Source organism: Macaca mulatta, chromosome 11, assembly GCF_049350105.2.
Source record: "Macaca mulatta isolate MMU2019108-1 chromosome 11, T2T-MMU8v2.0, whole genome shotgun sequence".
In the NCBI taxonomy this organism is placed as follows: Eukaryota; Metazoa; Chordata; class Mammalia; order Primates; family Cercopithecidae; genus Macaca; species Macaca mulatta.
The window spans coordinates 118,072,797-118,094,847 of NC_133416.1; the positions used below are offsets into that span (position 1 = coordinate 118,072,797).

Genomic DNA, 22,051 nt, shown 5'->3' on the forward strand with positions numbered 1-22,051 from the left:
ATGGGAGGATCGCAGTCAAGGCTTCAGTGAGCCGTGATTACGCCACAGTACTCCAGCCTGGGAGGCAGAGAGAGACCCTTTCTAAAAAAAAAAAAAAAGAAAGAAAAAGAAAAGCACATTCCCTAGAACCACCCGCCTCCACACACCTACAGACCTAGCTTCTCCGTGGATGGGCCAGGAATCTGCATTGAGCCATGTTTTAACTTAAGACCCTCTCCCCTGTGTTATGAATGTGCCATCATTAACTGACCCCCTATCAGTAGACAGGTGGATTGTCCCCAACTGGCGGCCACTAAACAAGAATACAACAGACAGCCCTGAGGGTCCACCTTTGCCGACCTGTTCTGTTGTTTCCATGGGACAGACTCCTAGGCATGAGATTGCTCAGTCGAAAGGTGTGTGCTTTTTTCTATCAGGGCACATGGTTTAAGCCCAGTGGTTCTCAAAGCTGGTCCCTGGGACAGCAGTGGCAGCATCACCGGAGAACTTGTTAGAAATGCACATTCTTAGGCCCCACCCAGATGGACAGAATCAGAAGCCCTGGGCTTGGGGCCTGGCATTCCGCATTTTCACAAGCCTCCAGGTGACTCTGGAGAGTATGCTCAGGTTTGAGAACTCCTGCTCCACAGCCACGCTGTTCAACACCATAGCCACCAGCCATGTGTGGCTTTTTCAGTTACATTAACTGAAATTAAATAATATCTAAAAATTAGTTCATCAGAGGTTGGGCACGGTAGCTCATGCCTGTAATCCCAGCACTTTGGGAGGCTGAGGCAGGAGGATTTCTTGAGTGTAGGAGTTTGAGACCAGCCCAGGCAACATAGTGAGACCCCATCTCTATAAAAAGAAAAAAGAAAAAAAAGAAAAATTAGTTCCTAGTGGCGCCAGTCATATTTCACATGCTCAGCACCACGTGGCTAGTGACTACAGTATTAGGGCGGATAGGACATTACCGTCAGAACAGAACATTCTATTGACTGCATTGCTCTAGAATATTCCAGAAGAGGCCGAGGTGGGCGGATCGCCTGAGGGCAGGAATTCAAGACCAGCCTGGCCAATATGGTGAAGCCCCGTCTCTAGTAAAAATACAAAAAGCTGGGCATGGTGGTGCATGCCTGTAGTCCCAGCTACTTAGGAGGCTGGGGCAGGAGAATCGCTTGAACCTGGGAGATGGAGGAGGCTGCAGTGAGCCAAGATTGCACCATTGCGCTCCAGCCTGGGCATCGCATCAAGACTTCATCTCAAAAAAAAGAAAGGCTGACTCACCCCTCCTACCCCGTTTCATGCTTTCACCCTCCTTTTACTTAAGAAACGTCAGAAGAAAAAAAAATAACCCCATGGGCATAAGAGGGGCCCAGGAGTTCGGGGCTCTTTGAAACGGATCATTGAAATCCTCATCGACTCTTTGAGGAGCACGCTTATTTTTGGGAGCAGTGGGGAGGGATGAGCCCGCTTTTCCTCATGGTCTTGTTCTCTTCCGGGCAGGACGAGATCATTCTCTTGCGATCCCAGCAGCAATCGTCCCACGATGACAGCCGCTCTGCCCTGAGACAGCTGGAGGTGAGACCAGGATCGGGAGGGAGGGATGCGGGAGCTTTTGTTGTCTGTCTCTGTGTCCGAAGGGAGCTTCTGTCTGTCTGTCCGTTGGGCATCGGCCAGCTGATTCTCAGGAGCAATAAGAGGTCTGCCCTGTGACTCAAGGCTGGCCTGGATCATATCCAGACGTGTCCTGATGTTTTGTCCCGGGCAGCCTCTGCTACAATGTCATTGTAGAATTCTGTCCCTTCATCCATCCTAAAGGCTCCCCCATTTCAGGGAGTCCAGCCCTGGCTCTTGGGCCTGCAATTTCATCCCCGATGGGCTCCTTCCACATGGATCTCCGCCTCTTTCCTTCTTTCTTCCCCTTGTCCTGCCTGTGCCCTGTTCTCAATCAGTAATAGCAAATACACACATTTCTGGAGTAATTACCATGTATGAGGCGCCGGGCTCAGAGCTTGGCCTGCACTTTCATTGAATCCTGACGGCAGGTGCTGTTGATCTCACCGTTTTACAGATGCAGAGGCTAAGGTTCACAGAAGTTAGGTCACTTGACCAACATCAAGGAGCTGGGATATTTTATAAGTTTTGAGTTTTATTCAGCTGCTAATAATAGGGACTCCAAATAATAGTGGCTTAAGTAGACACAAATTTATTTACTTTAAGAAGTAAGTCTGCCACCCTGGTGAAACCCCGTCTCTACTAATAATACAAAAATTAGCCGGGCGGTAGTGGCACACACCTGTAATCCCAGCTACTCGGGAGTCTGAGGCAGGAGAATCGCTTAAGCCTGGGAGGTGGAGGTTGCAGTGAGCCGAGATCATGTCACTGCACTCCAGTCTGGGTGACAGAGTGAGACCCTGTTTCAAAAAAAAAAAAAAAAAAGTCTGGAAATAGGCACTTCAGGGCTGGTTTGGCACCTTTATGATGTCATCAGTGACCTGGGCTCCATCTGTCTTTCTGTTTTGCCATCCTTAGTGTGTGACTTACATACCAAGGGCACCTCGTGGTTGCATCGTAGCTTCCACAGATCCAGCCATCGCATATACATTCCAGATAGGAAGAAAGTGGGAGCTGCAAAAAAAAAAAAAAAAAAAAAAAGCCCTCACTAGCAGAGCCAGCCAGCTTAAAAGTGCTTTCCCAGAAGTCTCAGTCAATGACTTCTGTATTTACACTTCATTGGCCACCCCTATTGCAAGAGAGGTTTGGAAATGTAACTTTTAGTTGGTCACATTGCCACAAATACAATCAGAGTTTTGTTACTGAGGTATAAGGAGAGAGTGGATAGCATATGTCTGACAAAGACCTGAGAACTGCCCTCTGGAGTCATTTCTCTTGCCTTCTTTGCGGCTGTTTTCTGCTTTTATTCTGTCTGACACGCACCTGGGAGACAGGGATGGCCACCAGGGTGTTATTCTCCTCTGGGCCACTGGATGGCAGCAAAGCACATGCTGCCCATTGAGGTGCTCAGAGCGGCATCTCCTGGGTATCTGGGTATGGGGAATAACAGGGTTCCAGGCACGGTCCAGATCCACAGAGACCCTCCCCAAGCTGGGCAGATGCCTGGGGGCCCACGTCCTTCACTCGGAGCCACCCAGAATCCAGACTTTTGTTGGGGTTGAGACTGGTGCCCCTCACATCTTGGGGTTTGGAAGAGGTTGATCAGGCAACCCCGAACATCTCACCAGCCTCTGCCTGAAGCCCCTCCACTAGCTTTTTGTTGCTTTGGCTTTAGCATGACTTTGAGGGGCTTCTTTTCAAATGCAGATACTCTAAGCAGGATAATTGGTCTTCTATATTTTTATTTTATTTTATTTTATTTATTTATTTTTTGAGACGGAGTCTCGCTCTGTCACCCAGGCTGGAGTGCAGTGGCATGATCTCGGCTCACTGCAACGTCCACCTCCCGGGTTCAAGCGATTCTCCTGCCTCAGCCCCCGAGTAGCTGGGATTATAGGTGCCCACCACCATGCCGAGATAACTTTAATTTTTAATTTATTGTTCTATCTATCTATCTATCTATCTATCTATCTACCTACCTACCTATCTATCTATCTACCTACCTACCCACCTATCTATTTTGAGACTAGGTCTCACTCTGTCGCCCAGACTGGAGTGCAGTAGCACGATCTCTGCTCACTGCAACCTCCACCTCCCAGGTTCATGCGATTCTCCTGCCTCAGCCTCCCGAGTAGCTGGGATTACAGGTACATGCTACCATACCCGGTTAATTTTTTGTATTTTTAGTAGAGACGGGTTTTCACCATGTTGGCAAGGCTAGTCTCCAGCTCCTGACCTTAGGTGATCCGCCCGCTTTGGCCTCCCAAAGTTCTGGGATTATAGGCGTGAGCCACTGTGCCTGGCCGGAATTAGTCTTGATAGCAACGGACTCACAGATGTTTCCTACCCCCTGCTAAAGATCACTTCCACCTGCTCTATTCTTGAAACCCTTTATTTCATCTTCTCCTTCCCCTTTGGGAGAAATGGTGGGACCGCATCCATCATGGGAGGGTTTTGCATAGTAATTAAGCAACCAAGCTCTGGGAACCTGGCTATGACTTGCAGAAAAGTCACTTCCTAGCTGTGTGACTTTGGGGTAGTGACTCAACCTCTCTGAACCTCAGTTTCCTCATCTGTAAAATGGGGATAATAATCATACCTGCTTCTTAGGGCTGTGAAGGTTGAATAACATCACGCATGTGTACATTTGACACACTGCAATGCAGACAGTTGTACATTGTAGCTATTATTATTGTTATGTGAGCCAGAAAAACTGGTAAGTCACCCTTACTTTGTTACTAAATCATTGCCCAAGTAGAGTTGAGCTCAAGGTCAAGCCTTTGAATGAACTTGGTACAGGGAAGCTAAACATGAGTTCACTTTTCTTCTCTGACCTCAACATTCCTCATCTGAAAACTAGGCCGATTATAAGGCTGAGTTCAGATAATGTGTGTAAGATACCTGGAATATTTTAGGAGCTAGACACATATTATCACCAGCACATCAAGCTTAACATTGACTTTTAAAAAATGAATCCTGTGATTTTTTTAAAAACGTGATTTTTTAAATGCACTTTTATTATAATTTATTTTTTGAGACAGGGTCTTGGTCTGTCGCCCAGGCTGGAGTGCAGTGGTGCGATCACAGCTCACCGCAGCCTCGACCTCCCAGGCCAAGTGACTTTCCCACCTCAGCCTCCCAGTGTGCTGGGATTACAGGCGTAAGCCACCATGCCTGGCCTAATGCACCTTTAGAGAGGGCCACTCTTGTTGTCATATGGGAAATTTGCAGCCCTGGGAACTAAACATTCTAGTAGCCAGATGCAGGAAGCCATCTGATGTGTTGCCGAGTTCACTTCCTGGCTTCCTTCTCCTGACTGTGTGCCTTGGAGCCTCAGTTTTCTCACCTGCAAAATGGGGGTGTGAATAGGGCCGACCCTGTGGGATCATTATCCGGGATGGTGCGTGCAGAGTTCACCTGCGGGAATGGAGCCGGTTCATCCAGGGTCCAGTTCACCTTTGCAAGCTGAGATCTCTGAGGGAGAGGCAGGAATCAGTGAAGGAAATACCCTAGAACAGTGATCCTCAGTCCAACTGCACGTCACAATCACCTGGGAGGCTTTAATGAGAACTCCCAGATGCCCAGGCTGCACCTCAGGCCAATTAAGACTGAATCGTTGAGGGTGGGGTTGGGCAGCAAGCAAGTTTAAAGTTCCCAGGTGATACCAGCGTGAAGCCAAGGTTGAGATCCAACGGGCTGGCAGAGGCTCTCAGACTTGACTGTGCACCAGGATCACCGGGAGGCTTGCTAAAACCCAGGTGGCCTGGTCCACCCCAGGGCCTTTGATTAAGACTGAGGTGGGGCCCAAGAATATGCATTTCTAATAAGTTCCCAGGTGAAGCTGATGCTGCTTGTCCTGGGACCACCCTTAAAGAACCACTGGGCTAGGGCAATGTGTTTTAAACTGTGAATGGTAAAATCAGTTTATTGGATGGTAACCAACATTTTAAAATAGTGAGATAGAACAGAAGAGAAAATATTAGAACACATAATAAAAATATTGATTTGAGGCTGGGTGCGGTGGTTCACATCTGTTAATCCTAGAACTTTGGGAGGCTGAGGCAGGAGGATCATTTGAGCCCAGGAGTTTGAGACCAGCTTGGGAAGCATAGTGAGACGTTGTCTCTAATTTTATTAAAAAATAAAAATGAAAAAGAATATTGATTTGAACTGGCACGGTGGCTCACACCTGTAATCCCAGCACTTTGGGAGACTGAGGTGGGAGGATTGCTTGAGCTCAGGAGTTCAAGACCAGTCTGGATCCCATCAAAATCCCATCTCTACAAAATTAAAAAAAAACCCAAAAACTTAACTGGGTGTGGTATTGCATGCTTGTAGTCTCATCTGCTCAAGAGGCTGAGGCAGGAGGATCACCTGAGTCCAGGAGTTCAAGGCTGCAGTGAGCTGTGATCACACCACTGCACTCCAGCCTGGGTGACAGAGCAAGACCCCCAACTGTATTTTTTTAAAAAATTGATTTGTGAAACTTTTATATTCATTTGATTAGATAATATGAATAAATCTACATACACAACATACGTATGTATGTTTGTATGTGTTGGCTGCAATGTATTTCTTCCTGTGGACCACCTTTTTTTTTGAGATAGTCTCGCTCTGTCGCCCAGACTGGAGTGCAGTGGCATGATCTCGGCTCACTTCAACTTCCGCCTCCTGGATTCAAGCGATTCTCCTGCCTCCTCCCCAGTAGCTGGAATTACAGGCACACGCCACCATGCCCAGCTAATTTTTGTATTTGTAGTAGAGACAGGGTTTTGCTATGTTGGTCAGGATGGTCTTGAACTTCTGGCCTCAGGTGGACCACCATTTTTTAAAAAACGAGTGAACTGGCTGGGCAAGGAGGCTCATGCCTGTAATCCCAGCACATTGGGAGGCCAAAGTGGGAGGATTGCTGGAATCCAGGAGTTTGAGACTTTGAGACCAGCCTGGGCAACATGGCAAAACCCCATCTCTAAAAAAAATACAAAAATTAGCTGGGCATGGTGGTGTATGCCTGTAGTCCCAGCTACTCTGGAGGCTAAGGTGGGAGGATTGCTTGAGCCCAGGAAGCTGAGGCTTCAGTGAGCTGAGATTGGGGCACTGTACTCCAGCCTGGAGCCTAGGTGACAGAGCGACACCTTGTCTCAAAAAAAAAAAAGAGAGTCAACAGCTTTTAAAAAATATTGTAGGCTGGGCATGGTGGCTCATGCCTGTAATATCAGCACTTTGGGAGGCCAACATGCGCAGATCACTTGAGGTCAGCAATTTGAGACGAGCCTGTGTCTCTACTAAAAAAATAATAATAATAATAGTAAAAAAGTTAGCGTGGTGGCACCTGCTTGTAATCCCAGCTACTTGGGAGGCTGAAGCATAAGAATTGCTTGAACCTGGGAGGCAGAGGTTGCAGTGAGCTGAGATCATGCCTCTGCACTCTGGCCTGGGTAAAAGAGTGAGACTCTGTCTCAAAAAAAAAAAAATCGTAATCCTGTAGACATGTAGACACACACACACACACATAAGTGAAGCAAAACTTACGTTGAACAATATTTACCCTTATGACTCTCAAAGTACACTAGTATTTTCTCTTCCTTTCTTTGCCATCCTATTTTATTTTGTTTCTTCAAAATTCGATGGAAACCCATTTAATTGATCTCATGCGCCCTCAGAGGTTTGAAAACCTGCAGTTTGGAGACCCTGACCCCAGAGGGTCCCAAACACCCTGCCCACCGAAAGTCTTCCTGAGCAGGTGGGAATTGGGGTCTGCCACCAGGATAAACTGAGGAAGACCACGGAGGAGGCAGATATGTATGAGAGCAAGTACAGGGAGGTCAGCAAGACCTTGGATCTACTCAAGAACTCAGTGGAGAAACTGTTCAAGAAGATTAACTGTGATGCCACCAAGATCCTGGTGCAGTTAGGGGAGACGGGGAAAGTCACCGACATCAACCTTCCGCAGTATTTTGGTGAGTCAGGCTGGGGCCCGTTGGAGTCTTAGGAAACATTTCCAGAACTTTCTGTGACTGGGCATGAGGACTTGCTCTTATGGAGTAGTGAGCTTGGTGGTGAATTGTGTGGGCACTAAAGCCAGCCTGCCTGGGTTCGAATCCTGGGTCTACAGTTACTAGCTCTGGAGCCTTGAACAGGTTTGTTTTTGACTTTGTTTCTTTTGAGACAGAGTCTTGCTCTGTTGCCCAGGCTGGAGTGCAGTGGTGCAATCAAGGCTCACTGCAGTCTCAACCTCTTGGGCTCAGGCAATCCTCCCACTTCAGCCTCCCAAGTAGCTGGGACTACAGGCATGTGCTGCCATGCACGGCTAATTTTTTGTATTTTTTGTAGAGACAGGATCTTGTCACATTGCCCAGGCTGGTCTCAAACTCCTTTGCTCAAGTGATCTGCCCTCCTTGGCCTCCCAAAGTGCTGGGATTACAAGTATAAGCCACTGTACCTGGCCAGGGCAGGTTTCTGAATCTCACTGTGCTTCAGATTTTTGATCTACAAAAAGGGGTCTCTTTTAATGCCTTCAGTTTAAAAAAGAAAAAAGGGTGTAAACCCAGTATCTACCTCATAAGACTGTTGGGAGGCTTAAATAAATGTATAGTTATTTGAGAAAAATGATATTATCACCTCAATAAATGCAGAAGCAGCATTTGATAAAATTCAACATCCATTCATGATCTTAAAAACGAAAACTCTCAGCCGGGCGCGGTGGCTCATGCCTGTAATCCCAGCACTTTGGGAGGCCGAGGTGGGAGGATCACGAGGTCAGGAGATCGAGTCCATCCTGGCTAACACGGTGAAACCCTGTCTCTACTAAGATCAGGACCAAGGAAGGGATGTCTGTGTGCTGTCACCATGCCTATTCAGTGCTGTACTGGAGGCCCTAGCCAATGCAATAAAGCACAAAAAAGAAATAAAAGGCACACAGATTAGAAAGGAAGAAATAAAGTGCTCAGAGTAGTGCCTGGCATGTAGCAAATCTATTAACAATCACATACATTTCTAGGCATTGACCCTAAGCTCAGAGTGGACAGGGAGGGACATACCTGCACAGATCCTGACAATTTGGAATGAATGGCTTCCACTGCTCCTTGAATTAAACCTCAGATTCTTTTTTTTTTTTTTTCTTTGAGGTGGAGTCTCACTCTGTTGCCCAGGCTGGAATGCAGTGGCATGATCTCAGCTCACTGCAACCTCTTACTCCCTGGTTCAAGTGATTCTTCTGCCTCAGCCTCCTGAATAGCTGGAATTACAGGCATATACCACCACGCCCTGCTAATTTTTGTATCTTTAGTAGAGATGGGGTTTCACCAGGTTGGCCAGGATGGTCCATGATCTCTTGACCTCATGATCCACCCGCCTTGGCCTCCTAAAGTGCTGGGATTACAGGCGTGAGCCACCGTGCCCAGCCAAACATCAGATTCTTAATACACTCTATATTTGGGAGGTTCCCCAAACCCATTCTATCCTCCTGGCCACATTCAGTGATTTGCTAGAGGACTCCCAGGACTCAGTATATAGTCACACATATGGCTATGATTTATTACAGTAAAAGGGTACAGAACAAAATTAGCAAAGCGACATGTTAGTGTGAACCATGTGATAAACCATATTGTGCAAATTAGGCAGGGTGAGACACTCTTTTAAAAAACTTAAAAAAAATTTGTGGGTACATAGGTGTGTATTTTGTGAGGTACATGAGATGTTGTGATACAGGCATGCAGTGCACAACAATCAAATCATGGAAAATGGGACATCCATCCCCTCAAGCATTTATCTTTTGTGTTACAAACAATTCAATTATACTCTTTTAGTTATTTTTAAATGTACAGTTAAATTATTTTGACTATAGTCAACCTGTTGTGCTATCAAATACTAGATGTTACTCATTCTTTTATCTATTTATTTATTTTTATTTTTTATTTTTTTGTAGAGATGGGGTCTCGCCATGTTGCCCAGGATGGGCTCGAACCCCTGTACTCAAGTCATCCCCCTGCCTGGGCCTCCCAAAGTGCTGGGATTACAGGCATGAGCCATCGTGCCCAGTCTTTTTGTTTTTTTTTTTTTATTTTTTGAGACGGAGTCTCGCTCTGTCGCCCAGGCTGGAGTGCAGTGACCAGATCTCAGCTCACTGCAAGCTCCGCCTCCCGGGTTCACGCCATTCTCCTGCCTCAGCCTCCCAAGTAGCTGGGACTACAGGCGCCCGCCACCTCGCCCGGCTAGTTTTTTGTACTTTTTAGTAGAGACAGGGTTTCACCGTATTAACCAGGATGGTCTCGATCTCCTGACCTCGTGATCCGCCCGTCTCGGCCTCCCAAAGTGCTGGGATTACAGGCTTGAGCCACCGCGCCCGGCCCGTGCCCAGTCTTATTCATTCTTTCTGGTTTTTGTATTCATTAACCATCCCCACCTCCCTCCCACCTGCCACTGCCCTTCCCAGCCTCTGATAACCATCCTTCCACTCTCTATCTCCATGTGTTCATTGTTTTGAGTTTTTCATCTTGCAAATAAGTGAGAGCATGCGAAGTTTGTCTTTCTGTACCTGGCTTATTTCACTTAACATAATGACCTCCAGTTCCATCCATGTTGTTGCAAATGACAGGATCTCATTCTTTTTTGGTGGCTGAATAGTACTCCATCGTGGATATGTACCACATTTTCTTTCTTTCTTTCTTTCTTTCTTCCTTTTTTTCTTTCTCCTTCCTTCCTTCCTTCCTTCCTTCCTTCCTTCCTTCCTTCCTTCCTTCCTTCCTTCCTTCCTTCCTTCCTTCCTTCCTTCCTTCCTTCCTTCTCTCTCTCTTTCTTTTTTCGGAATTTCGCTCTTGTCACCCAGGCTGGAGTGCAATGGCGTGATCTCGGCTCACTGCAACCTCTGCCTCCTGAGTTCAAGTTATTCTCCTGTCTCAGCTTCCTTAGTAGCTGGGATTACAGGTGCCTGCCACCACGCCCAGCTAATTTTTGTATGTTTAATAGAGATGGGGTTTCACCACGTTGGCCAGGCTGGTCTCGAACTCCTAACCTCAGGTGATCCACCTGCCTTGGCTTCCCAAAGTGCTGGGATTACAGGCGTGAGCCACCATGCCCGGCCATCACATTTTCTTTATCCATTCAGGTGAGCCACTCTTATCAATTAATAGTGTTGGGAACCCTGCTGATATCCAGGTTCCCGGATGCCAGCCCAAGCCTGACCTGGTCAACAAGGCTTTCAGAGGAGAAAGCCTCACCCTGCTGTGTTGACTTTTTTCTGTACACAGCCTATCAGGTTCTTCCTAGCCTGGCCTTGCTTACATTTCTCATCTCCTCTTGTCCTACTCTGTCCCTGGCTCACCACCTGCAGGCACACCATCCTCCTCTCGATCCTTCCAGTCTCCCCCACTGCTGCCCCTGCATCTCGTTCCCACCTCGGCACCTTTGCACAGGCTGTTCCTGGAAGACCTGTCCCATGCCCAGTTCCTTCACATTCTCAGATCTCAGTTTCATTGTCCTCCCTGCACCGAAGCTGCCCTGTCCCTACCCATCTGAAGCTGCCTGTGCCCCTCCCGCCACCACTATTATTCCCTCTCATAGCAGTCCTAGTATTTAGCATTCACCCAATTTGTCTCTATGGACAGGTCGCTTTCAATGTCTGGATCTATGTGGTTCCTGAGATATGATAGCAAATTTTGGATGCCAATATTATATTTATTTATTTATTTATTTATTTATTTATTTATTATTTTTTGAGTGTCACTCTGTTGCCCAGGTGGAAGTTCAGTGGCACAATCTTGGCTCACTGCAACCTTTTCCTCCCAGGTTCAAGTGATTCCTGTGGCTCAGCCTCCCAAGTAGCTGGGATTACAGGTGCCTGACACTACACCCGGCTAATTTTTTTTCTTTTTTTTTGAGACAGCTCTGTCACCCAGGCTGGAGTGTAGTGGCACCATCTCGGCTCACTGCAACCTCTGCCTCCCAGGTTCAAGTGATTCTCCTGTCTCAGCCTCCCGTGTAGCTGGGACTACAGGCCTGCACAACCACATCCAGCTAGTTTTTGTATTTTCAGTAGAGATGCGGTTTCACCATGTTGGCCATGCTGGTCTCAAACTCCTGACCTCAAGTGATCTACCTGGCTTGGCCTCCCAAAGTGCTGGGATTACAGGTGTGAGCCACCGTGCCTGGCCTAATTTTTGTTTTTCAGTAGAGACAGGGTTTCACCATGTTGGCCAGGCTGGTCTTGAACTCCTGACCTCAAGTGATCCACCTGCCTCAGCTTCCCAAAGTGCTGGGATTACAGGCGTGAGCCATTGTGCCTGGCCTGGATGGTAATATTTTTGATCCCTGATTTTCAGATAGAATAGCAGCAGTCTGGACAGTGTGAGGTTTATTCAAAAAACATACCCAAATCCAGTAGTTATTGAATCAGATAATGAACCTCCGGATGGCAAGGGCTCCCTGTAGTGACCTGTTCAATTGTTGAACTTGGCTTTCTCTCTATGCCTCCATACACACTGAAGCTCTGGTAGGGCAAGGACTGTATTTTTGTTGTTAGTGTTGTCATTGTTTTGTTTTTCCTCCATTGCATCCTTAGCGTCTAGCACAGTGCATGGTGTGGTAGGCATTGAGTAATCATTTGCGAATGAATGAATGTCTTGTGACTGCACGGGGCTATGGAGCTACAGTGCAAGGGGATGTCCCCTGAATGAGGCAGGTCAGGAAAGCATTCCTGCAGGCCTGACCTGCGTTTTAAAACACCTCTAGGGGGTTATTCAGGGAAGTGTGTAGGGAAAGACATTCTGGCAGAAGGAACAGCATAAGTAAAGGCCTGGAGACTTGAAACAGAGAGCACTGGGGCAAATCAGGAGTTTAAGGTGGGGCTCCCAATTTTTAGTGTAACCTGGTGTTTCTCAACCTTCTTTTCGTTATCATCCTGCTAAGGAGCCTCTCTAGACGTATTTTCCTAATTGCCCTCCTTATGAATGTAATATTTTAATATCATTGAGATACTGTGTGTCTGCTTATGTCCTGTGTGTATCTGTGTTATATACATTAAGAAGTCAGAGGCCAGGCACGATGGCTCACGCCTGTAATCCCAGCACTTTGGGAGGCCGATACAGAAGAATCACTTGAGACTAGGAGTTCAAGACCAGCCAGACACGGTGTCTACAAAAAATACAAAAATTAGCTGGGCATGGTGTCATATGTCTTTGGTTACAGCTTACTCAGGAGGCTGAAGCAGGAGAATCACTTGAACCTGGGAGTTTGAGATCGCAGTGAGCCAAGATCATGCCACTGCACTCTAGCCTGGGCAACAGAGCCAGACCTTGTTTACAAAAACAAAAACAAAAACAAAAAAAAGTCAATTATTTTTCTCTCAAGAACCAAATTTCAGCCTCTAAGGGTGAGGAGTGATGTTGTCCTGTTGAGAATGCATGGTGACACCCAGGAGAAAGCCTTGTCCTTGTCAGAGGTCAGATCCCGCACCTCCTGTACTTCCTGCTCCTCCCCACCTTCTGCAGTGGGGGTGCCACCCCCAGGGCCCCCAGCGCCCCCAGGTCTAGGTCTCTCAGCAGCCATCTTGGTCCTACTTTTTGTTCTCCAGCCATCATTGAAAAGAAGACCAATGACCTGCTGCTGTTGGAGACCTATAGGCGCATCCTGGACATGGAAGGGGCAGAGGCTGAGATCACGCCACCCTTCCTCAACCCTTTCTGGGGTGGCTCTGCCCTCCTCAAGCCCCCAGAACCCATCAAAGTCATCCCCCCAGTGCTGGGGGCTGACCCCTTCGGCGACAGGTTGGATGATGGTGAGTTCTCTCTCTCAATCTGTGCAGGTTGCTGGGAAACCTGTGCCTTCAGGTCTGGGGAGGCCTTGTCCAGGCGCCCGAGGGGGTCTGCAGTGTTGAACCTCGTTTTCCCCTCTTTATGAGCCATTGTGGCCTGCCAGTTCCCTTGGGTGCATTATTGGCTGTGGTCACTTGGTATCATTTGCTTGGGGACTTTTCTCTCTATGATGCTAGGGTGACACAGATCCTGAAGTTCAGTTATTTTGGATATTTTTAAAAGTCAAAACTACCTTTTGATCATTTAAAATGAACCTTAAAATATCAAAAGTTTACAAATTGGCAAGTTATGGGTAGACATAGTTCCCAGACTCTGTGTCTCACGCTCACCCTATCTATGCTCCTGAGTCTCACTCGCCTATGACCTCCCTTTCCCTGACCCATTGTGCCTCTAGGACCCATCCTTGGCCCCTCTCCATTTTTGTCCCCTAACCCCACGGTTGAAGCAGCTTCAACCTGGTCCATGCCAGAAGCGAAATGGTCAACCGTGGTTCTTCCAATACTGGCCCATTGATCTTCTTCTTTTCCAAGGTGGAACCTCACTCATCCCCCTCATGCAGAGAGCCAGGCCTTCACTCTGAAGGTGGGAATCAAATTGGCCTCACCTGCTTTTTGGAGAGCAGTCTGGCCACATATATGGGAACCGATCCTTCCAGAAGGACTTACTCAAGGGTCGAAGGTGAAAGGTGGAGGAGTGGAGGCTGTTCACTGTAGCTCCAAACTGGCAACAAGTGTAATGCCCACCCCTTAGAGATTGGTTAAATAAGGTCCAGCTCATCCACCCATGCAGTGGAATTCTAAGCAGCCCCAAAAATGAGGCATAGGGCCAATATGAAGAGACTAGGAAGATGCCCTTGATATTAAGACAAAAAGGGAAAACAGTCAGTTGCACGACAATTGTCTGGGCATCCTGAGAAGTACTGTATTGTATAATCCCATCTTTCGAAAAACATTCTCTACATATGCGTGCAATACACAGGCACACACATGCGTGTATATATGTGCGTGTGTGTATATGTGTATAGATGTGTGTATGTGTGTATATGTGTATATACAGATGTGTATGTATATATATGTGTGTGTGTGTATATGTGTATATATAGATGTGTGTGTGTGTGTGTATATATATACTTTTTTCTTTGCCAGTAGTCCTCAGTCAGGGGTGATTTACCCTTTATGGGACATTTGGCAATATCTGAAGATATTTTTGGTTGTCACAACTGAAAGTGATGGTGTTGCTGTCATCTAGTGGCCAAAGATGCTGCTAAAAATCTCACAATGCACAGGACAGCACTTCACAACCCTGATACGTAATAAGAGATATAAGACATCTGAGAGAGGGGGAGGGAGAGGGAGAGAAAGAGGAAGGCTCAGAGGCAGGAAGAGGAGGAGGAGGAGGAGGAAGGGAGGGAGGGGCGATGAGAGAAAGGGAAAGAGGAAGGTTTCTAGATTATGCATAAAAAACCAGAGGTGTATAAGCCACCTGTTACAGTGGATGATTGTGGATGGTGGTTTGCAGATAACGTTGCATTTCTAAGTTAAACAATTCTGTATTGTTTGAAATTTTCTCTTACAATGACCTTGCATGACTTTAGTAAGTAGAGAAAAAAAACAATTTTTAAAAAGCTGCCGCCATTTCTCTGAGCGGGATAGACCCCCAATAAGCACATGTGCACACACACACACGCACACAACACATGCGTACACACATGCACACACAGAGATCCTGTGTGTTTCAGCTGAAGAGACTGAAATGTGGCAGGAGTGAAAGCTAGGCCAGATGACACCCATCTCAGCACAACTTCCACCACCCTTTCAGTTCCTAAAAGGCTGGGGGGAGAGGTGGGCAGAGCTGCTGGTGGGTTGTCCTCACAAGGTCGGAAATGTACGGATACTGTCTTCACCTCTGTTCACGGGAATGTCGATGAACTTTAGTTTCTCCCAGCCCACTGGCCTCTATGGCCTACAGGCGTGAATTAGAAGAGAGGCCACTTTTGGGTAGATTAATTAGAAAAAGGTACCCCTTCTGGGTAGCTATGGCTCAGCAATCAAGTGGGGGCTGGATTTCAACCCATCTGTCTACCCCTCTCCTCTAAGTGTCTTTGTGTAGTGCACATCCTGAACAACTGCACATGGTGGCCCTAACTCCTTAACATTAAACCAAATATTCGTCACATCCTTGTCTGGGAGGAAAACTAGTCATTGTCTGGGCAGCCCCGAGAAGTATATTTCTGTTCATTCTCCCCTCCTTGAAACCTGAGAATTTCCAGGCTCCACTCCCCAATGCTATGGAGGGATGCCAAACCAGGCTTGGCCATCCCTGCCTTGGGCAGAGAGACAGAGTCACTGGGAAGGAAGCCCCAGCCCTGAGTTTGATTTCCCAGCACCTCACACAAACCTGGTCTTGGTGCAGTGGAACAGCCCCTGGATCACAGCAGCCTTCGGCAGCTGATTCTCGACAATTACATCCTGAAGGAGAATCGGAGTAAGGAAGTGCGCGGAGACAGCCTGCCTGAGAAAGTGGATGACAGCAGGTCCAGGAAGAGGGTAACCATGTGAGGTGCATGCATGGGGCCACCTTTGCACAATAACTGAAAAAATAAATGTTTTGTTCTGTAGCCTCGTGCCTGTCACACGCATTACTAAGGGCTTTGGGTGCTGGGGCCACCTCTGGGCTGGGACCGAGGAGTGAGAAGTAAAAGCAGGAGCAGGGGGCGGGAACCGTGTGAGGCCATCAAGGCCCCTGGACACCTCTGAGCTGGAGACCAACACAGGCCACCCCCAGACATGCAGAGACACAGATGCAGATGCGGTCCACCAGGTGTAACGGACTAGCCCGGGGGAGGGGCCATGCTGGAGCCAAAGTGTGGATCCTGAGACGCCGCTGGCCACCCGAGGTGTGGCAAACACTTGCGGATGGGAAGTGGGAGCTGGGGGCGTGCTGGATCTGCTTCTGTGGGTGTGTCTCTGGGCACATGTGTGTATATCTCTGTTTCTGTGTTTCTGAGTCTGTGTCTCTGTGTGTTTGTATCTGTGTGTCTGTATATATGTCTGTGTGTCTGTATATATGTCTGTGTGTCTGTATATATGTCTGTGTGTCTGTATCTCTGGGTATCTGAGTGTCTCTGTGTGTCCATATATGTGTGTACCTGTGTGTCTCAGAATCTGTGTGCATCTCTGTATGCCTCTGTCTCTGTCTCTGCGTGTCTGCACCTGTGTGTGTCTCTGTGTCTCTGTGTTCTCTGCGTGTCTGTATCTGTGTGTGTCTCTGTATGCCTCTGTCTCTGTCTCTGTGTGTCTCTGCATGTCCGCACCTGTGTGTGTCTCTGTATGTCTCTGTGTGTCCCTGTCTGTGTGTCTCTGCATGTCTGCACCTGTGTCTGTCTCTGTGTGTCTCTGTGTGTCTGTATCTGTGTGTCTCTGTGTGTATTTATGTGTCTCTGTATGTCTTTGTATGTCTCTGTATGTCTGTTTCTGTGTCTCTGCATGTCTGTATCTGTGTGCATGTCTGTATCTGTGTGCATGTCTGTATCTGTGTGCATGTCTGTATCTGTGTGTCTCTGTATGTCTCTGTGTGTCCCTGTCTGTGTGTGTCTCTGCATGTCCGCACCTGTGCGTGTCTCTGTATGTCTCTGTGTGTCTGTATCTGTGTGTCTCTGCGTGTCCCTGTCTGTGTGTCTCTGCATGTCTGTATTTGTGTGTGTCTCTGTCTGTCTCTGTGTGTCTGTATCTGTGTGTCTGTATCTGTGTGTGTGTATCTGTGTGTCTGTATCTGTGTGTCTCTGTGTGTCTGTATCTGTGTGTCTGTATCTGTGTGTGTGTATCTGTGTGTCTGTCTCTGTGTGTGTGTATCTGTGTGTCTGTATCTGTGTGTCTCTGTGTGTCTGTATCTGTGTGTCTGTATCTGTGTGTGTGTATCTGTGTGTCTGTATCTGTGTGTCTGTATCTGTGTGTGTGTATCTGTGTGTCTGTCTCTGTGTGTCTGTATCTGTGTGTCTGTATCTGTGTGTGTGTATCTGTGTGTCTGTATCTGTGTGTCTGTATCTGTGTGTCTGTCTCTGTGTGTCTGTATCTGTGTGTCTGTATCTGTGTGTGTGTATCTGTGTGTCTGTCTCTGTGTGTCTGTATCTGTGTGTCTGTATCTGTGTGTCTGTCTCTGTGTGTCTGTATCTGTGTGTCTGTATCTGTGTGTGTGTATCTGTGTGTCTGTCTCTGTGTGTCTGTATCTGTGTGTCTGTATCTGTGTGTCTGTATCTGTGTGTCTGTATCTGTGTGTGTGTATCTGTGTGTCTGTCTCTGTGTGTCTGTATCTGTGTGTCTGTATCTGTGTGTGTGTATCTGTGTGTCTGTCTCTGTGTGTCTGTATCTGTGTGTCTCTGCGTGTCCCTGTCTGTGTGTCTCTGCATGTCTGTATTTGTGTGTGTCTCTGTCTGTCTCTGTGTGTCTGTATCTGTGTGTCTGTATCTGTGTGTCTGTCTCTGTGTGTTTGTCTCTGTGTGTCTGTATCTGTGTGTCTGTATCTGTGTGTGTGTATCTGTGTGTCTGTATCTGTGTGTCTGTATCTGTGTGTCTGTATCTGTGTGTGTGTATCTGTGTGTCTGTATCTGTGTGTGTGTCTCTGTGTGTCTGTCTCTGTGTGTCTGTCTCTGTGTGTCTGTATCTGTGTGTGTGTATCTGTGTGTGTCTATCTGTGTGTCTGTATCTGTGTGTCTGTCTCTGTGTGTCTGTCTCTGTGTGTCTGTATCTGTGTGTCTGTCTCTGTGTGTCTGTCTCTGTGTGTCTGTATCTGTGTGTCTGTATCTGTGTGTGTGTATCTGTGTGTCTGTATCTGTGTGTGTGTATCTGTGTGTCTGTATCTGTGTGTCTGTATCTGTGTGTGTGTATCTGTGTGTCTGTATCTGTGTGTCTGTATCTGTGTGTCTGTCTCTGTGTGTCTGTATCTGTGTGTCTGTCTCTGTGTGTCTGTATCTGTATGTGTGTATCTGTGTGTGTGTATCTGTGTGTGTCTATCTGTGTGTCTGTATCTGTGTGTCTGTCTCTGTGTGTCTGTCTCTGTGTGTCTGTCTCTGTGTGTCTGTATCTGTATGTGTGTATCTGTGTGTGTGTATCTGTGTGTCTGTATCTGTGTGTCTGTATCTGTGTGTGTGTATCTGTGTGTCTGTATCTGTGTGTCTGTATCTGTGTGTGTGTATCTGTGTGTCTGTCTCTGTGTGTCTGTATCTGTGTGTCTGTATCTGTGTGTGTGTATCTGTGTGTCTGTATCTGTGTGTCTGTATCTGTGTGTCTGTCTCTGTGTGTCTGTCTCTGTGTGTCTGTATCTGTGTGTGTGTATCTGTGTGTCTGTCTCTGTGTGTCTGTATCTGTGTGTCTGTATCTGTGTGTCTGTATCTGTGTGTCTGTATCTGTGTGTGTGTATCTGTGTGTCTGTCTCTGTGTGTCTGTATCTGTGTGTCTGTATCTGTGTGTGTGTATCTGTGTGTCTGTCTCTGTGTGTCTGTATCTGTGTGTCTCTGCGTGTCCCTGTCTGTGTGTCTCTGCATGTCTGTATTTGTGTGTGTCTCTGTCTGTCTCTGTGTGTCTGTATTTGTGTGTCTGTATCTGTGTGTCTGTCTCTGTGTGTTTGTCTCTGTGTGTCTGTATCTGTGTGTCTGTATCTGTGTGTGTGTATCTGTGTGTCTGTATCTGTGTGTCTGTATCTGTGTGTCTGTATCTGTGTGTGTGTATCTGTGTGTCTGTATCTGTGTGTGTGTCTCTGTGTGTCTGTCTCTGTGTGTCTGTCTCTGTGTGTCTGTATCTGTGTGTCTGTATCTGTGTGTGTGTATCTGTGTGTGTCTATCTGTGTGTCTGTATCTGTGTGTCTGTCTCTGTGTGTCTGTCTCTGTGTGTCTGTATCTGTGTGTCTGTATCTGTGTGTCTGTCTCTGTGTGTCTGTCTCTGTGTGTCTGTATCTGTGTGTCTGTATCTGTGTGTGTGTATCTGTGTGTCTGTATCTGTGTGTCTGTCTCTGTGTGTGTGTATCTGTGTGTCTGTATCTGTGTGTGTGTATCTGTGTGTCTGTATCTGTGTGTCTGTATCTGTGTGTGTGTATCTGTGTGTGTGTATCTGTGTGTCTGTATCTGTGTGTCTGTCTCTGTGTGTCTGTATCTGTGTGTCTGTCTCTGTGTGTCTGTATCTGTATGTGTGTATCTGTGTGTGTGTATCTGTGTGTGTCTATCTGTGTGTCTGTATCTGTGTGTCTGTCTCTGTGTGTCTGTCTCTGTGTGTCTGTATCTGTATGTGTGTATCTGTGTGTGTGTATCTGTGTGTCTGTATCTGTGTGTCTGTATCTGTGTGTGTGTATCTGTGTGTCTGTATCTGTGTGTCTGTCTCTGTGTGTCTGTATCTGTGTGTCTGTCTCTGTGTGTCTGTCTCTGTGTGTCTGTATCTGTGTGTCTGTATCTGTGTGTCTGTCTCTGTGTGTCTGTATCTGTGTGTCTGTATCTGTGTGTGTGTATCTGTGTGTCTGTATCTGTGTGTCTGTCTCTGTGTGTCTGTCTCTGTGTGTCTGTATCTGTGTGTCTGTCTCTGTGTGTCTGTATCTGTGTGTGTGTATCTGTGTGTGTGTATCTGTGTGTCTGTATCTGTGTGTCTGTCTCTGTGTGTCTGTCTCTGTGTGTCTGTATCTGTGTGTGTGTATCTGTGTGTGTGTATCTGTGTGTCTGTATCTGTGTGTCTGTCTCTGTGTGTCTGTCTCTGTGTGTCTGTATCTGTGTGTGTGTATCTGTGTGTCTGTATCTGTGTGTGTGTATCTGTGTGTCTCTGTGTGTCTGTATCTGTGTGTCTGTATCTGTGTGTCTGTATCTGTGTGTCTGTATCTGTGTGTGTGTATCTGTGTGTCTGTATCTGTGTGTCTGTCTCTGTGTGTCTGTATCTGTGTGTCTGTCTCTGTGTGTCTGTCTCTGTGTGTCTGTATCTGTGTGTCTGTATCTGTGTGTCTGTCTCTGTGTGTCTGTATCTGTGTGTGTGTATCTGTGTGTCTGTATCTGTGTGTCTCTGTGTGTCTGTATCTGTGTGTCTGTATCTGTGTGTGTGTATCTGTGTGTCTGTCTCTGTGTGTCTGTATCTGTGTGTCTGTATCTGTGTGTGTGTATCTGTGTGTCTGTATCTGTGTGTCTGTATCTGTGTGTGTGTATCTGTGTGTCTGTCTCTGTGTGTCTGTCTCTGTGTGTCTGTCTCTGTGTGTCTGTCTCTGTGTGTGTGTATCTGTGTGTCTGTATCTGTGTGTCTGTATCTGTGTGTCTCTGTGTGTCTGTATCTGTGTGTCTGTATCTGTGTGTCTGTATCTGTGTGTCTCTGTGTGTCTGTATCTGTGTGTCTGTATCTGTGTGTCTCTGTGTGTCTGTATCTGTGTGTCTGTATCTGTGTGTCTGTATCTGTGTGTCTGTATCTGTGTGTATCTGTGTGTCTGTATCTGTGTGTCTGTATCTGTGTGTCTCTGTGTGTCTGTATCTGTGTGTCTGTATCTGTGTGTCTGTATCTGTGTGTCTCTGTGTGTCTGTATCTGTGTGTCTGTATCTGTGTGTCTGTATCTGTGTGTCTCTGTGTGTCTGTATCTGTGTGTCTGTATCTGTGTGTCTGTATCTGTGTGTGTGTATCTGTGTGTCTGTCTCTGTGTGTCTGTATCTGTGTGTCTGTATCTGTGTGTGTGTATCTGTGTGTCTCTGTGTGTCTGTATCTGTGTGTCTCTGTCTGTCTCTGCGTGTCCCTGTCTGTATGTCTCTGCATGTCTGTATCTGTGTGTCTCTGTGTGTCTCTGCGTGTCCCTGTCTGTGTGTCTCTGCATGTCTGTATCTGTGTGTGTCTCTGTATCTCTGCGTTCATCTCTGTATGTCCCTGTATCTCTGTCTCTGTGTGTTCTGTGTGTCTCTGCATGTCTGCACCCATTCTTGGGATTCTCTTTCTTCTTCTTCTTTTTTTTTTTGAGACAGAGTTTGGCTCTGTCACCCAGGCTGGAGTGATCTCAGCTCAGTGAGTGGTGTGATCGCAGCTCACTGTGTATCTGTGCTTCTCTGTGTCTCTCTGTGTGTCTCCGCATGTCTCCATCTCTGCGTGTGTCTGTCGTGGGTGAGCATGTCACTGCAGAGCTGAGTGCACAGTGTCCTGCCCAGAACCACGCACTGCCCTGGAGTGTCCTGAGTCCCGCCTTCTTGGTGCCGGACTGCATCTCTGACCACAGGAGCCCGGGGTATGAGGCTGTCAGCCTGGACCGACTCTGGAGTGCAGGGAGGCTGTCCACAGGGTGTGGGGCATCCTGGGTCATGGGGTGGGGCCGTGACTCCCCTGGGTCCCTGCCCATGAAGCCTGCTTTGAAAGGGGCCCCAGGTCTCTGCAGCCAGAAGACAGTTTCGTTCATCCTGTCGCTGGCTCGGCCCTGAGCTCCTGCCACGGATGGCACTGTTGCCATTGTCAAGCCTTGAGGACTGGCCCTAACTGTGGCTCCTCTGGCCTCCTGGGCCCTCCTGCCTTCACTGTGACCCCAGCTCCACTCTGTCACCAAATTTCAGCTCGTTCCCATCACATCATTGACTTGGGCTGTGTTCTTAGGTTCTTGGGATTCTCTCTTTTCTTTTGAGACGGAGTTTGGCTCTGTCGCCCAGGCTGGAGTGA

At 47.4% G+C, this 22,051-nt stretch overlaps 1 protein-coding gene across 3 annotated transcripts in view; it reads left to right on the forward strand.

Moving 5' to 3' along the window:
* Positions 1-16,021, forward strand: part of CCDC63 (coiled-coil domain containing 63) — an 88,728-nt gene extending 72,707 nt beyond the window's left edge. For all 3 annotated transcript variants that reach the window (XM_077955060.1, XM_077955062.1, XM_077955061.1), the window contains 4 exons: positions 1,486-1,560; positions 7,364-7,556; positions 13,166-13,369; positions 15,819-16,021. In XM_077955060.1, the coding sequence (XP_077811186.1) occupies positions 1,486-1,560; positions 7,364-7,556; positions 13,166-13,369; positions 15,819-15,964 (618 nt within the window). In that variant the 3' untranslated portion in view covers positions 15,965-16,021. The remainder of the gene's footprint in view (positions 1-1,485; positions 1,561-7,363; positions 7,557-13,165; positions 13,370-15,818) is intronic.
* Positions 16,022-22,051: the final 6,030 nt, after the last annotated feature.